General features: G+C 48.4%; 1 protein-coding gene across 1 annotated transcript in view; it reads right to left on the bottom strand.

The window, feature by feature from the left end:
• MYO16 (myosin XVI) overlaps positions 1-15920 on the bottom strand; it is a 442217-nt gene that overhangs the window by 64139 nt on the left and 362158 nt on the right. Inside the window, exons 28-30 of the mRNA XM_080798962.1 lie at positions 14677-14773; positions 9934-10180; positions 7557-7828 (exon numbers count right to left, since the gene is read on the bottom strand). Coding sequence (XP_080655088.1) covers positions 7557-7828; positions 9934-10180; positions 14677-14773 — 616 coding nt within the window. The remainder of the gene's footprint in view (positions 1-7556; positions 7829-9933; positions 10181-14676; positions 14774-15920) is intronic.

Below are 15920 nucleotides of genomic sequence, written 5' to 3' on the forward strand. Positions count from 1 at the left end.
GCTTCAACAATATTTTCTAATCCCACATGCTCTTCCAGAACCTTGAAACTGGCAGGTCCTCCGTGACTGAGCCCTCATGAATCAACTGTGACAAAGGAGAAGCCACCCGCCTTCTGAGGCTGGTGGTGGTCAGCACGGCCTTGGTCTGGGCTCCTGCTCCCCTGGGACGCGTCCTGGGGGCCCTGTTCTCTATGCACAAAGTCTGTCCACCCTGGAGTAGCCCTGTTGTGGAGAACACGTGGAAAGGCCACAGAATTGAGAGATGCTGGGCAACCCGATCTGCTCCAGGGCTCACCTGTCCAGGTGTCTCCAGCCCAGACATCAGAAATATATCGTGAACCGAGTCTTCGATGGCTCCGGCACCAGCCACTGCCTGACCACAGCTGTGGCTCAGCCCAGCCAGCTGCTGGAACCGTGAGAGACAGAGGATCATCACTACCGTTCTTTTAAGACGAGTTTGGAGAGGTCTGTTACACAGCGACAGAGGACTGATGCCGATATCGGTACTGGCCGGGTCCTGCTGCAAAGTGACTTGAAAAGTATGGCAGTGGCTTTGGAAGATCGGAGGAGCCTTGATGACAATGTGAGCTGAAGCGTGGTGAGGCTCAAGAAGGCTCTTGGGGAGGCTTCAAGGAAAGTGAGGGAGATGCTGGAAGCTGGAGGAAATGCAACCCTTCGTACACCACCGCAGAAGGGTTCGCAAGGGTGTCCCCTGCAGGGATGCTCATGGAGCTGGATGACCTAGCAAGGAGGGCTGCAGGCAGAGTGGGAACGCTGCCTTCCGGATCGTTCTAGCTGCCTCTAGTAAAATGTGAGAGTAGAGACATAAGCTAAACAAGGAGCTAGTGACTATGAAGGAGCTAGAACTCCTTTATAACTATAACCCTTAAAGGAATTTCTCTCTCTCTCTTGAAAACAACACGGCTCCTCACTGCCAGGCTGTCCAGACAGCAGATAATTCTGGAGTGAAGATGTGACTTCCAGGCAGACATGAAATCTGGGGCATTTCCCTGAAAACCTAGCTAAGATGAAGCCAAGGTCATGACTTCGAAACCCTTTCTCAAGAACTCAAAAAGATTCGAAGCAGTGCCTCATGCCCTCTTCCCAAGCAGCAGCACCGTAGGGCTTCTAAGAATGTCAAGATTACCGCTCCACAGAACTCCTGTAGACAGCCCAGAGCAGAGACGACATTGTCTCCAAAAGTTAGTGTCTGTGGCTTTTCACCTCTGGCGTGGATTACAGAGTAACTCACAAGAAACTCACTAAGCTTTTAAAGGAATTGTATCAGTGTTCACCAAAAAGGGCAGAGTCATTACCAAATGGCAAGGTTCTGGTGCCTCGGGATGCTATGAGCAGAAAGCGGGCTGAGAGATATCAGCCCCAAACAAGTTGCCTCTTGTGCATTAGGGATTATAGCTCAAAGGTGAGCCAAGATTGCAGAACATGAGCCCGAGAGCCACGGAAAACCATTTCCAGGCGCCAGGACTCAATCCTACTCAAGGCCTGGGCAACCTGTGAACAGGTGTCTTCAGAACTGCTGTGCGTCCTCCAAGCCAAGGGCATATGCACCCATCCCTGCAGGGTCTTCTCACTGCAAGGAGTAGAGCCTGTCTTTGGACCGAATGGGGCATCCTGGAAGAGCCGCGCGCCTGAGCCACCAGGAAGCCTGGGTCTGACCAACGCAAGGAGATGGGGACTTTGGGTCTGGGCGTGGTGGGCTGAGGAGAGGCGGCTTTGGGGAGTTGGAAGAGGAGTGACTGTATTTCATATGTGGGAACAGTGTGAGTTGTCTTTGTCCAGTGGGTGGGTTGGAATTGTGTTTTTCTAGAATCAGCCACAATAGTGTTTCCGATCCTGTTAAGAGGTGGAGTATCTTTCTCCTTTGTAAGCCTGGGTGCACCCTTGGGACTGCGTGACAGATGGGAGGGAGGCGGTGAAGGTGAGGCTGCCTGGCGTCCTCTCTCCGGGAGCACATGCCTTTGACACGCTGCTTCTCTGTGTATGAAGTCCAGGTCCCCACCAAAGCTGTCACCCCACATAAACCACGTGGAGGAAACATCTGGAGATAGAGACGCCCACATCGTCCCAGTCCTCAGATGGCCGACGAGCCAGCACGCACAGGGCCAACCTTCAGTTGATTCCAGCTACCAACCTGCAGCCTCTTGAAAGACCTTGACTGAGGACCACCCAGAGGGACCCACGACAACTGAATTTGAATCTTTGGGCGTGAGAACTAGAAGCTTCAGTCTTCACAAAACACAATTACAAAACCACAGAATGTTAAAGTCTCACTGCTTCTGTGGTTGTTTCTCTGTATGTGTGCGTTCACACAGATACTAATAATTCATTTTAAATATGGATAGAAGGCCTACAAACAATGAACTTATATTAAGAATTTTCTTTAAAAAAATAAGGAATTTTCTTAACAATGTTTTGAGTCCTAATATTGATGGGTAAAACACCTATGACTCCATCAGGATGGGGTCAGGCATTCATTTCCACGGTCACAGGACACCTTCAGGGCAAGGCCTGGTGTTGTAACAGTAGCTTAAGTGTTAAACCGAACGTTCTCAACCTCGTCTCTTATCTAAGCTACCGTGCAACGATCTAGGGAATTAACGTCACGCTGAGGTTCTGTTAGGAGATAAAATGTTCTTATACAGAATACATGCCCTTTGAAGGTTCCCTGAGGCATGTCAGGTGGCTTTTAAGGCACCATTTTGAGTAGGACACAAGTTATTTGGCCCTATTCTCCCTGAAAAACAGGTACTTACATAGTTAATCTATAAGGAAGAGAAAATGAATGAGAAGCTTGTTCATCAAGAAGATAGTTCTGTCTGTTCATGTGCATATCCACCGTATTCCAATCCCTTCAGAGTGATTCTGCCTAGTTTCAGAGCAAACCTAAGGCTTAGCATAGGGCCCTGGACAGAGGGTGCTCAGCTAGATGCCAGCCGGCTGGACACTGGACCAGCCCCATACACGAGTGAGCGTAGTATCAACCTACAACCAGCTACAGAAGGGGGGGAAAAGGGGCTTGCACCGAGCTGTGACATATTGCGACCTGATAACATTTTTTTTTTGGTGGGAGGAGCCCATAACGCCTGCTGTTACCCTATCTACACACACTGGACTCCACCCCGTATGGGTAAAGTCACTGAAATGTCCTTCCCAACCCCTTCCCAGGTTCCAACAAGGGTGAGCACCCTTGCCCTGTGTTCCACACCACCTCCTCTCTTTGCCATTAGTCTGCCTATCTTATAATTCATTTGCCCATTTATCTCCCCCCGTCCCCGGTCTCTGTGGCCCTCTGGGGAGAGGCAGTGTCATGGAGTACAATTAATTACTGTGTGTCGAATGGACTCATGTGTCCTAAGTTGTGAAACACACACTTATTCTTCTTTATTCAGGAACATACTTTCAGGATGGTGTTCGCCAAATATCTAATTTCTGTCAAATTTTAGCTAATAGGAAAATATAGTCAAGGGGCTTCTGTGAAAAATGCACTGACAGGCCAAATCCAGCAAATCTCAAGGGTACATTTTAAACCTGGCCAAATTGTGGTCATTTTGATTCACTGATAAGAATCGACTTCTGTGTGAATGGAAGTAATACAAAGAAATACATTCCTATAACATGTACTTGTTACATAAATATTTCCCGAGTGCCTGCTGTGTACCAAGGGTATTCTTGAGTAAAGATAAACACAGACCGTGAAAAAGAAATGGAATGTTATTTCCAAATTAAGCTACACAGATGAATTATTCTTGTATAAATATAAACTTACGAATTTATATTTGTATCATTTATAAATATATAAATGGTCTTGTTGGGAATGGAGTTACACAGCAATTTACTTTTAAAAATCATGGATTCCGCAAGGTATTATTTCTAAGGAATGGGCTGCTGCCGTCTGAAGGGATGGGGGGTGTGGAGATCACATGACAGGAGAGTGAACAGTGAGGGCTGGCGCTACTCCAGCAAAACCAGTCTCTTGCAATCCCCCCACCCAGTTACCCCAAGCCTGGGAACAAGTCTGCACCGTGGGCTTAGAGCATCAAGTCTCCAGACGGGTGCACGAGCTGGGAGCTGGGAACCCCTAGACAGGAGAAGAAGCAGCCCTGTTCTTCCTGCCCTAGTCACTTTGGCAAAGAGCAACCCCGGACTTTTAAAAAATAGCACAGTTGCCCCTTGAACAGCGCAGGGGCTGGGGTGCCCACCGCTCTTGCCATTGAAAATCTGCCTGTAACTTTTGACTCTCCCCAAATTCTCCTACTGTAGTGCGCTGTCGCAGAAGCAACAGTCCATGAACGTGTAATTTACATATGTATTATACACTGTATCTTTACAACAAAGTAAGCGAGGGAAAAGAAAATGTTACCCAGAAAATCAGAGAAAATATGTTTACGGTGTTGTACACTATCGAGAAACAATCCACATATAACCGGACCCATGCAGTGCCAGCCTGTGCCGTTCAAGGGTCAGCTCTACTCGCAAGCAGTCGGCCCTAACTTGCTAATAGTTTGCACGCGAGTGTCAGGATTTACTGGCTCAGAAAATTGCTTCATGCTTCTCAGGCACAAAGAGGGGGAGAAAAAAATAAAAGCGCTCTCTCCGTTGCCTGTCTTTATGATGACCGCGTTTACTGGATGAAAACCTATGGGAAAGGCTTAATGTGACCCAATCTTTGGTTTCTCTAAGCTTCTTGGCTCTCCTTCTCTCATCAGACCTCCCTTCACTACGTAACCTTCGGAGATGAATCAGCGGCTTCCCCTGCAAAAGAAGAGTGTCTGAACTCGGTCTTTTCAGGAGCCAAAAGGAATGGATCAGGTAAGAAACTGACTGGGTTGCGGTCCTTGTTCTTATGAAATCAAGGCTGACGCAGCATTTTGAATAGCAATCCGAGTTTCTTCCTGTCTCCTCCAGAAGGACAGTTCTGTGACATATACAAAAAGCCCAGCACTGTCCTCGGGGTACGAGCGTGGAGAATCGGTGGTGTCTGAGAGGATTTTCTGCCATGTTTGGGGGTTCCACACCCCGCAGTGTCACTAATGACTGAGGAACTGAGTTCTAAATTTCACTTAATTTGAAGTTAAATGTCAATAGCCAGACATGGCTAGTGGCCTCTGTCCTGGACACCTCCACTCCTGTCACGAAAGCATAAATGGGGCCGGAGCCCCTGTGCACGGTGGGTTTCTCGCAGAAGGGCGTATGGATTGGACACCCAGGCGACCAGACCCCCCCTGGCCCCTGACTCCTGATGGTACGGAAACCAGCGGGCACACACACCTGCTCGATCGGACTGGCAGTTTGAGGGAGGAGTCGTCTCCAGCGGCAGGAGAGGCGGTGGTGGGCACAGAGTCGCGTGAGGAGTCTTGCAAGAAAGGACACACAACGTAGACAGCAGTGAACCCACCACCTCCGGGGCTGGCCTCCAAATTCTGAGTTCACAGGGTTCGACCTGCGGGGGAGACCCCGACCGGTGACCCCGGTCACGAGCCAGCTGAAATTAGGTTCCAAGAACTTAACTTTCTCCTGAAAGTCTTGCAACCCTCATGGCATCCCATCATGTATTTTGAACCACGAGACTGCCCGGTGCATCCTCACAGGAGTGGTAATGTCCCGTCATCTGCTTTTGTATGTATATTTTCTCTCCTATGGTTCTCGGGTCACTTTTTCCTAATGGACGTGTTTTGATGTCACCCCCAATACTTTCTCTCCCTTCCCGATGAGGTGACTAGTTGGCACCAACTGAATACTCCAGAATCTCAAGTCCAGGGCAGATGGCGTTGGAACGGGCACACACGAGAGTTTTCAGATGGGACGGACTGTTGGGGGGCCGACCTCCTCAACTCGGTAGCGCCCGTGTGTGGCGTTGGAGTCAGGACAGGGAGCCACCTTGGGCGGGCTGTGACGGTCAGTCTTGTTTTGTGTTTTCCAGCTTCCGATGTTATCCTGGGTCTAGTCCACATGTTCTTCATCTCATCAGGGTCGCCTGCAGGAGGCCATTCTTCCTCTTCCAATAACCCAAGAGAGCTTCCTTCGGTGCAATTTTTTCAGCTCTATACCACAAATCCCGGGCAGAGGTTTGAACGTAGGGCTGGAAATGGGATGTCCCCCCTTGCCCCGGGAGCAGGCTTATGGTCTGTTTAGACGACAGCCTCTTGTGGTTTGTGGGGGCGTCAGAGGAGGCCCCGCATCTCCACGGATCCGGCTCTAACGCTGGGTCTGCGCTCGCGCTGACGTCCCCCTGAGCCTGTCTTCCCAGATTTCCCTGATGCCGCTTTCAACTTTCATAGCTGCTCTTGGTGCTGTGACCTCAGAAACACACTTGCACGCCCCTCCCCAATCTTAGGAATTTCTCCTATATTTCCTACATCTCTGTATTATCATGGCATGACTCATACATTACCATACTGATGGCTTTTTTAAAAAAATTAAATACTCTCTTAAAAATCCATTCTTTCAGGGTGCCTGGGTAGCTCAGTGAGTTAAGCCTCTGCCTTCAGCTCAGGTCATGGTCTCAGGGTCCTGGGATCAAGCCCTGCATGGGGCTCCCTCTCCCTCTGCCTGCCTTTCTGCCCACTTGTGATAGCTCTCTGTCAGATAAATAAATAAAATCTTTAAAAAAATTCTTTAAAAAAGGTTTAAAAAGTCCATTCTTTCTGAAAGTGACGATAAAGAAGCATCTTTCCGCATAGCTGGGGCTCTCATTGTTCATGGTGTCGGAGCCACAGTCTTTCCGCTGTCCCGGGAGTATCACCCATCTCCTCCCCCAGATGGGTGCATGGCTTCACCACGATTTTGTATTCTTGGCTCATCTGCTTATGGAAGGAATTGTGATCCATCCTGTGTCCAGGTGGAAGTTTCTCTAGCAGAACCTGCACACCATTCCATATAGAGTCTCCCCTCCACCCCCGCTCTGCACCTCCTCCCCTACCCGGTGTACATTTCTCTGAAGCCGTGATACGCTAAAATACTTTCTGTATTGACTTGTTCACTGTGTTGAGCATCTGTCTTCCCACATGAGAACGCAAACCCCGTAAGGAAAGATGATCCCGTTTGTTTCAGATATGATGTATCCTGGGCTTATGACAGAGCCTACCTGTGGGCAGGGGATACAGAACTCTGCAGTCAGTACCTGCTCTGCCCACACGTCCTGCCTGTTTTCACTCTTTGAAAAATGAGTAATTAGGCAGTGACAGTCACATGAACTAGTCATTGTGAGATTTTAGGCTTTTAATCAATGAACATTTTCCCGGACAGGGACAGACACCCTGGCGCGCTCTGGTCTGAGGCCCCTCGCCCACACTGACAATGCTGATAGGGGGAGGGTTAGTGAGGAAATGATACACAAGTAGCTTTTCCCTAACACCCCGGGAGAGCGGAATACATATGATTTATATTTAATGATTAAAGAGCTGCTGGCAAGCTGACAGCAGGACTTATTTCTATTAAAAATAGATTAGGGCAGCGATACTGCTGGGGCATTCAGACCCCGGAAGGCAGAGCATCAGGGCCCCCGACCAGGCGCCCCCCTCCTTCCCCCTGCTGACCTTCACCTGCTGACTCCCGGGCCGCCGCCCACAGGCAGGCGCTCACGGCCTCATAGGAGGCGCTCAGCCGCGTGGTGGGGTCCCTCTTGGGCTTGGGCGGAGGCTGTTTCCGTGGTGAGGGGAGGCTGCTGCCGTCATCCAGGCTGGACACCGAGTGCAGAGAAGGAGACCGGGTGGACGGGCCAGCCAGAGCCTGGATCAGGCCGTCCACCGCCAGGGGGACCGGGACGGAGCTGTAGTGGCCATGCCTGGGTCCAGCCCTGTCTTCGGCTCTGGGGGGAACAGAACACAAACAGCACCCCGCGGGGGGCCCAGATGCGTTATTGAGACGGTCACAATGAACCCGCTCCAGCAGGCATAATCCTGGCTTTTCGGTGAACGGCCTTCCCCTGCTGCGGTCCGAGGATGCGTGTCTCACGCTCTGGGACCGGCCGCACCCAGGGAACACTGCCCACGCTCCCGGGCCCCGCTCGCTGCTGAATGAGCACGGCGCAGACCATCACGGCGACTCTAAGACCTCACGCCAACACAGCACTTCTTACAGACAGCCACATTTCTATCAGGCGCTCGCTGAATGAATTTTTCACACTCTGATTATTAAGCAAATCAAAAAACCAGAATTTCAATCTGAATGATAATTTCTGGGAAATCCGTCTTAATAGAGAGTTACCGATGCATCAAATGCGGGGAGTTCATCACCGTCTCCCATTGCCAAAGAGTATGCACTTGACTTAAAACCATCAATGGTTTACGCTTCTCTCTCTCTCTCTCCCCTTTTCTCCTTGCCAGTGAAACTCCACGAGCAATTATTTAATGATGGGCAGAATTATTATTTTTGTTCGGTTCCCCCATCGGTGTGCACAATGCCAAGCGAACCGCTGGTAGTCAATAAATAAATGGGAAAAGACTTCTTCACTTAATTTTATATCAGGCAAAATGAATACATAATCAAATGGGGAAATTGGGGTGGCTGTTGAGTTCCAGCAGTGAAAATAATAAATATTATTCGGGAAGTCAGATAAAATTAATAGTTATCTGGTTTAAAAAAAAGTCCCTTCTGGCTTCACACGTCAATGTAATCATGTACCAGTGAGATGCCAATGCGTTCATCGCACAAGGAGTCTCCGAGCATTTGTGTTTGTAATTATATCTTTGTGCGACAGCACACCAGCCGGGGTGGGGGAGCCACCACGAGGCAGAGCCAGACACCCGTGTAGAAAATGAACTAGCCGGAGATGAAAGCAGGGCACTCAGTGAATAATTTGTTTTCCCTGTAATGTTTAATTACAGTTTTCCATACAAAGGGAAGTTTTTCAGTATTTAATCACGGAGATATTTGAAGCTAATTAGCGAGAGACACATCGCCATTTCATCTTTAATAAAAAATCATTTGACACAGGCAGCCGAGGCAAAGGGGAGTCATTTTCCGTGAGAAACGACCAGCTAATGCCAAGTTTCTACGGAAAAACAAACACCTGCCTGACGCTGAGGGAGGACCCAGGTCCCTGCCCTCCCGAGAGGGGGGCCGAGAACCAGGGGTGTCCCCGTCCTTCGGGGAGAGGCAAGACCGGTAAGACGGAGAAGCACCAGGTCGCCTCCACACTTCTATCCCAAGCTCAGCGTCCAAAGCGAACGTGACAATGAAAAGTGTTTCCCCCCAGGGGCGCCTGGGTGGCTCAGTGGGTTAAAGCCTCTGCCTTTGGCTCAGGTCATGATCCCAGGGTCCTGGGATCGAGCCCAACATCGGGCTCTCTGTTCAGCGGGGAGTCTGCTTCCCTTCCTCTCTCTCTGCCTGCCTCTCTGCCTACTTGTGATTTCTGTCAAATAAATAAATAAAATCTTAAAAAAAAAAAAAGTGTTTCCCCCCAATTTTCCCATTTGCAAAGAAACTGTGACAAATTACTAAGGGAAATATAATACCTACAGAGCACTGATTCCACTTCTCTGTGTTCGGAGTGGCTTCTCGTTGTTTGGCTCAGACTTCCAGAAGTTTCTATGAGTCACCTTATATATATATATAATACTTGTATAAAGATGTCAAGAACCTAGCTGTGTATTTTTGCTAAGACAGAAATATGAGCTCCCTTAAAACTGTGGCCTTGAGACGGTAAGCGATACTGCATTGTAGGGGAAGTGATAACCGTTTCACACGGAGAAACTAGCAGAGGGCATCCATTGTGTGAAAAGAAGGCATGAGAAGGGACCCTTTTAGATTGCTCGGAGGTTTCAAAGAACAAGTCACACACATGCACATCCATGCTCGTTCCCGTAACCACCGTCATATTCGACAGAATCCTGCATTAAGGACTACTGGGATTTTCTTGACTCCACTGGATCAATGATAAAGGTAATTAAGTTGCATACGATCTGCCTTTACCTTTTGGTTCCTTCCTCTGGCTTGTGTCTGGCCTCCACCTTCGCTTTATGGTAAGTAGCATTCATTTCGTTCCGCAGCCGGTCATTTTCACGTGCAATGTCAGAAGCGTTCTGAATGACCAGGGCATCGTAGGTCTTCAACCCCATGTCCTCCGTAATCTGCAGGAAGCTGTTGATGGACGTGACCTCTTGCTGTCTGATGCTCCTTTTCTGAAGCAAGTGCTGGCGTGCTAGAAACCCTCTTACAACTTCCATAAAAGAACACAATCATGGGTCAGTGAGAGGAGCAGAAGCGAAACCCAGACACACACAGAGTCCCAACACACGGATGCCTCGGCAGATGCATCTCACCCAGAATTGGAATTTACAAAACCTTCTCATCTCGTGTCTGGAAAGGGATCTGCATTCAGCAACGATAACACCTAAGAGGCGAAATCTGTAACCTAAGGAATGAGACATCCACACTTGTTTTTGAAACACAGGCTGGACATGATGGTCCGGACGAAAGAAAGAAGGTCAGTGGGGAGGAACCAGGTCTAAACCACAGAGAATTCTGCAGTGTGGCGGCAACTGGGCCACTTTAGGGGGCACTGCTCATCTCTCGTTATATCCGAGTAGAACAGAAATGGCTGAGGCTTCTGGAAGTCGTCTTCAAAAACACGCACGTATTGTTAATAAGACTATGATTGAACTCCTAAAAAAAAAAAACGAGCAGTGCATTTAAGACTCTGGAAAGAGATTATGTGTGAATTGAGGACATCCTTCCTGTTCTCCAGGGAAGGGGTGCTAGCTAGAAAAATGTGTAAGAATTAGGAGAAACAAATGAGTGAACACACTTTGAAATCGCTAATATGTCAGTAACAAACGGTAAGACTTGAAAACAGAAATAACAATGCCCACCATTTAAAGGCATTTCCATGTGTCGGGCTCTCTATCATTTCATTCCCACTTCATATGAAGGATGATTCATAAACCATTATCTCCATCGTGTACCCGGAGAAAGAGCAGCTTAGTGAAGCTAAGAAGGTTCCTCCACGTAAGCACAACCGATGGATGGTAGAGCCAGGTTTCGAATCTCCGTGCTTATGCACCCAAACTCATTCCCTTTCCTCAGACCACCCAGATGCTGCTTGAGCTCCCCAGAGAGCAGGTCACCAACGGGGACGTCCCAGGGAAGCATACTGTCGTCAACATGAAGAAGAACTTTCTAACATGAGCGGAGTGCGCACACAGGTTGGGCCAGCTCCTGCGAGAGAGAGTCAGCGTGTCCAAGAGGGTCAGCGGCCCCTCCTCCTGGGTGCCGTGAACAGGTGCAAATTTCCAGCTGCGCCTTTTGACCTTAGGATGCTGCCCCTTCCAATTCCAAGTTTCTAAGGTCAGAAGGACTTGCTAGAACTCTAAGAAGAACTACGATCAGGGGAAAAAACTGATGTGTGTAGCAAAGACACTTTGTTTTGTTTATAGTGTGGGGGGGAAGGCCTGTAAAACATTAAGTGCTTTAAACTATTCTCCGCTGATGGAAGAAAAAATGTGCAGCTTATCTAGAATATTCATTTTGATGCCTTTATTTGATTAGAAGGTGGAAAGCCGAACACAACTTTCTGTAATTACGGCTCCAGAGACAAATAACATGCAGACATCTAAAACGCTTAAGGCTCCCCCCTGCCAGTGGCGATACTAAATGTTCAGTTACTTTGGAAGGCAGCTGTATGAAGTTCACTGTGAGACAGTCCCGGTGAACCCATCTAAAGGGGGGAAAGAATTCGCAGATCAGACTTCCAGGAATGAAAAAATGCAGTGTAAAAGGCAGAAGTGTTAACTATGCGGTTGGCCTGAGAGAAAACAGAAGCGCTCGAATGGGTCTGTTTGCTCGCTCGTTCCTGTTACAGTAAAAAAAAAAAAAAACAAAACTGAGGCATTGACTTTTGCAAGGGTGAAGGTGAGGGTATATTCAGGATGTTTAATCTTTCGGAATAAAGGGAAGATTAATGTGGCCACGGCAGATGCTTTGTGACCCCCTGAGAGAAGAGCTATTCACCGCACGGACATTCGCAGGGGCCCCTTGTCCCACATCCGGGGACTCTGTCTTCTCACACTCGCTGCTGGCAGCCTTTAAAGATTCTTTAAACATGAAATACCAGCTGCCGAAACTTGCTTTCCTCAATAAGAGGCAACTAGTAAAAATAAATTTGTCACAGTCAATCGCCAATACTTGTTCTTTTTCAACAAGTTAAAAGTTGGCTTTCCTGACGCTTCCTGCCAGGACCAAGTGAACATGGAGGGTCAGGAAGCAACTTCCATTAGGAGTCACTGAATGTTAAAATGCTTAAAATTTAGGCTTTCTCCCCAACCCCACCATGTACAAAGGAAAAACGACAACCCTGGAAAAACGGGAAATAACTCCAGATTGTATAAATGTTGAGTAAATTTCACACCAGTGAAAAGTACCGAAGGGATTGTTCCAAGAGATATAAAAATAAAAATCAATAATTAATGCTTTGCATTTAAGAGCCTGTAGTTCTAAAGATACTTTTACCTCCATTATTTCACTTATGCAATCTGAAATTATGGTTTTTATTATGAAGCCACATTTTTAAGACCTGCCTCAGTTTTTATCTTTCAACATGAAGGAATGCCTAGAGATCTGCTCATTTCTTCACTTTCAGGTCAGTAGGGTCACCTGGATGTTTGCCGTTAAATCCGGGAGATGTTCCTAGCGAGCACCCCTGAGTGAAGAAGAGGTACGCGTTCTTCTCATTGTATGGAAGGGGACATTTCCAGGAGAACACGGGATCCCGTTCTATGTGCAGACACCGACAATAAATGGGATTCTCCGTTGGCTCCAGAGCTCAGGGGTGAGGGCACTGGTCTTGGCGATGGGGCCCCCATCCCAGCTCCAGCCGAGGCTGCAGGGGCTGAATGCGGAGGAGGGGGCCCGAGACTCTGCGTTTCTGACTGGCTCCCACGTGGTGCTCACAGGGCACAGCAGGGGTGCGGCGGAGCCCAGGCACAGAAGTGCAGTGGTGGCAGTGCAGACCGACCTGGGACCCCAGCCTCTCCTTCCGTGGATGAAGGACGAAGGGGCCAGGCGCTCATAACCCAGAGAGGAGCAGGGGTTGCCTAGAGTCGGGGTGGCCTGCCTTCGTCCCCAAGGCTCCCTGCACCACTGCCGACCTCCAGGCTCCTGCAAGGGGCTTCGGCAGCCCAGGCGGAGAACCAGCCATGGGACCGTGGAGGCTGGAGGACACGGTGGACTTTGCCAGGGTCCTCTACCGTGTTTCTCGGGCACTAGGTGTCCATGTTATGAAAGAGATGCCTGCTTGGAGTCATTGAAAGGGGCTTATTTGAGAGCACTGAGGCCAGAGGGCCAGAGGCTGGGGGAGAAGTCCCGGTGACCGCCTGCAGGAGAGGTCAGGCCACCTCTCAGGTGAGCAGCGCCCGGGCTCCCGCAGGTGTGCTGCCGCAGGTGTGCTGCCGCAGAGCCAAGAGCCGCCCTGGAACACCTGCAGCCACGTTAGAGAACCCCAAGGCCAGTCCGCACGGGGGCCAGTCAGACAGAGAGGCTGCCCTGGCCCCTCCCTGTTGCCAGCCCCAGGGGTGTGCAGACAGGGTGAGACCCACGCCCAGACCCCCCACCCCCACCCCCGCAGGGCCTCCGGCGGCTAAGAGGGATGGTTTAACTTGGAAGGTAGTTCTGACTTCTGAGCATTTCTCAGACTGGGCCTGTACAATTCCGTGGAGACAGTTTGAGGCACCAGCGTCTAGCAGGGTTTTTTAACGATCAGAAACCGATGGGACCCCCCTCGGAGATTTCACGCAGGGGCTCCATGGACAGAGGCTTGAACAGAATCAAACCGATTTCTGCATCCCATGAGTTGTGCTTGTGTTTAACATTTCTGGAGGGATCAGAGAGCTAAGCTCATTATAACAGGTTCCGCCAAAACTAGCCTGTATATCTCCTTCTTTTACCTTCCCTTAGATATCCCTTCTGATACCTAATATAATCAAAGCATTAAGCAAATTAAAAATTAATGTTAGTAAGTGTATATGTATTTTATGGGTGGCATAGTTAAGATTTTTTTTTTTTTTTAATGTGCCTATTTGCAATGGTCACTTGGGTTTTTGCAGGGGAAAAAATCCTGCACGGGATCTCTCCCAACATGAAAATGCTGTTGCTGTCTGCTATCAAAGATAATAGTCCGACATTATTGCCTCCATAAAGGAAAGGGAAGAGTCAAGGATTTTCCCAAGCCCGTGGAGGGTTCCATAAAATCCCAGTGTACCAGTGATACTGATGGAAATGGCCTCTATGTGGTTCTTAGGGGCATCTCTGCCTCGTTGTGGTGGCGGGGCGGGGGGCAGCGGTTCCCAGTGAAGATTCAAAGCTACGTCTTCCTTCCGTGTGCTTTCTGCACAGATCAACAAGTGTGAATATTTGCAAGGCGGTGGCTGCGTAAATTATAAAAGACGAATAGTCCCTCTTCCAATCTGTGAGGGAGGTGAAACTTTGATATGAAAGTTCAGGTGGAATGACTACCAGACACAGCGGGGGCAAGCAGGCATCCGCTGATTTATGGGAAGGGCTGGCTCAGCTCCCGGGCCCTGCCCACACGTGGTGTCATCGCAAGGTTGGAAGGGACCACCACGGAGTAGGTCCCACCGACATTTCGACTCGGGGGTGCCCTACGAGACTGTGTATTTCACAACTCAGACAGGTTCAGAAAGGTGAGGGCGTGATTGTTACCTTTTTGGCAGATGATAATTTTTCTCTGGAGCCGCAGGCACAGATCATTGAGCTGGTCGGCGTGCCAGTATTTTAGAAACACTTTTCGGACTCCCATCTAAAACACAAACAGCAGGATACATTAAACTGCATAAAGATGCCGACAATGGTGATGGGGGAACAGTCCGGCAAAAGATTTTTCCAGAAGAGGATTAGAAGAAACGCAGCTAACAAAATTAATTCCAGTGCATTTTCCTTAATTTCTTTTCCAAATGCTACTACATCTACTCGCAATCCCAAAGGTTTTATTCTAATAAGTGTGCTTTCTGTGTGCACACACTGTCATTAATGTTTGCAAATGTCCACACACGAGAGTTGTGGTGACCGCGCCACGCAGGGCCAAGGAGAAACGCAGGCCGTGACCCCACTGGGAGCTGAGACCATCCCCTTCTCCTCCCTCTGTGATTCCTTTCTTTCCTCAACTCAAAGCAGGGAGGTTGAGTCTATGAGAAAGAAAACGATACAACAAAAAGACCAACAGACCCCATAAAGCGGACACACAAAACTGTGTCATTTCCATCATTTTTCCCACTGCATGTTATTGTATGTTATTATACATCGAATGTGCATACGCCCACAATTACAAAGCTGCAGCCCCAAATAAAAAGTCTTAACAAAGTCATCTATGAGCAACAACCATCTAGATGATTCTGTAAATGACAATACAATGAGCATTTCTCTGCAGCATTTTAAATATTTTATTTTATCTTACTTTATTTATTTTTCTTCTGCAGCATTTTTTTTTTTTTTTTGCATTTTCAAACTCTGTCTTTATTTCACTTAAAAGAAGAGGGGAAGGGATAAGCTCACCTTTTGACCAAGGAAATAAAAGATTCAACCTTCCAGTTCTTTCAGCAGTTGACAAAATTTTTTTGTATAGTCTACATTTCTTGATCACATCAACAAACACCAATTTATAGAAAATAGTCTCTTGTCTATGCAAAATATTCACACAGTCACTGCAAAGGCATTAAGGTTGGATCCTATGTAACCAGGATTCTGAAATTTACTTTTGACGTCTGTTGACTTTTTTTTTTTAATTTTTTTTAAATTTTCAGCATTTTTAAGAAGCGTGTTACCAAAGCAGCATCCACAAAAGCTACGGTGGTGTGCAAGCCAGCCGGGGCGCCCCACTGTGGAGGAAGACAGCTGCCAAAGGAAAGTCTTCAAGCCACAGAACGATAAACCACACCCGTGCGTTTTCA

Source organism: Martes martes, assembly GCF_963455335.1.
Source record: "Martes martes genome assembly, chromosome: 3".
Taxonomy (NCBI): domain Eukaryota; kingdom Metazoa; phylum Chordata; class Mammalia; order Carnivora; family Mustelidae; genus Martes; species Martes martes.